The 207-nt window shown below is 60.9% G+C and overlaps 1 protein-coding gene across 1 annotated transcript in view; it reads right to left on the reverse strand.

The window, feature by feature from the left end:
• The window catches only part of LOC104467061 (myeloid-associated differentiation marker-like), a gene marked incomplete at both ends in the record, with an annotated part of 554 nt that extends 351 nt beyond the window's left edge, over nucleotides 1-203 (reverse strand). The window contains one exon of the mRNA XM_010080686.1: nucleotides 5-203. Coding sequence (XP_010078988.1) covers nucleotides 5-203 — 199 coding nt within the window. The remainder of the gene's footprint in view (nucleotides 1-4) is intronic.
• Nucleotides 204-207: the final 4 nt, after the last annotated feature.

Genomic DNA, 207 nt, shown 5'->3' on the forward strand with positions numbered 1-207 from the left:
GGACTCTTGATGAAGGTGGAGGGGAAGACCACCGAGCTGGTGAAGACCATCAACGCCGCCAGCATGGAGAAAGCCGAGGTGAAGTCATCCCAGGAGAGCGGCAGCTTGGGGTACAGCTCCAGCAGCTCCACCAGCAGCACCAGCAGCGTCACGGCGAAGCAGAAGCACCAGGTGAACATGCACCACGTCCCGTAGGAGCCCCCAAAT

The sequence above is a fragment of the Pterocles gutturalis genome, unplaced genomic scaffold, assembly GCF_000699245.1.
Source record: "Pterocles gutturalis isolate BGI_N339 unplaced genomic scaffold, ASM69924v1 scaffold31239, whole genome shotgun sequence".
Lineage (NCBI taxonomy): Eukaryota > Metazoa > Chordata > Aves > Pterocliformes > Pteroclidae > Pterocles > Pterocles gutturalis.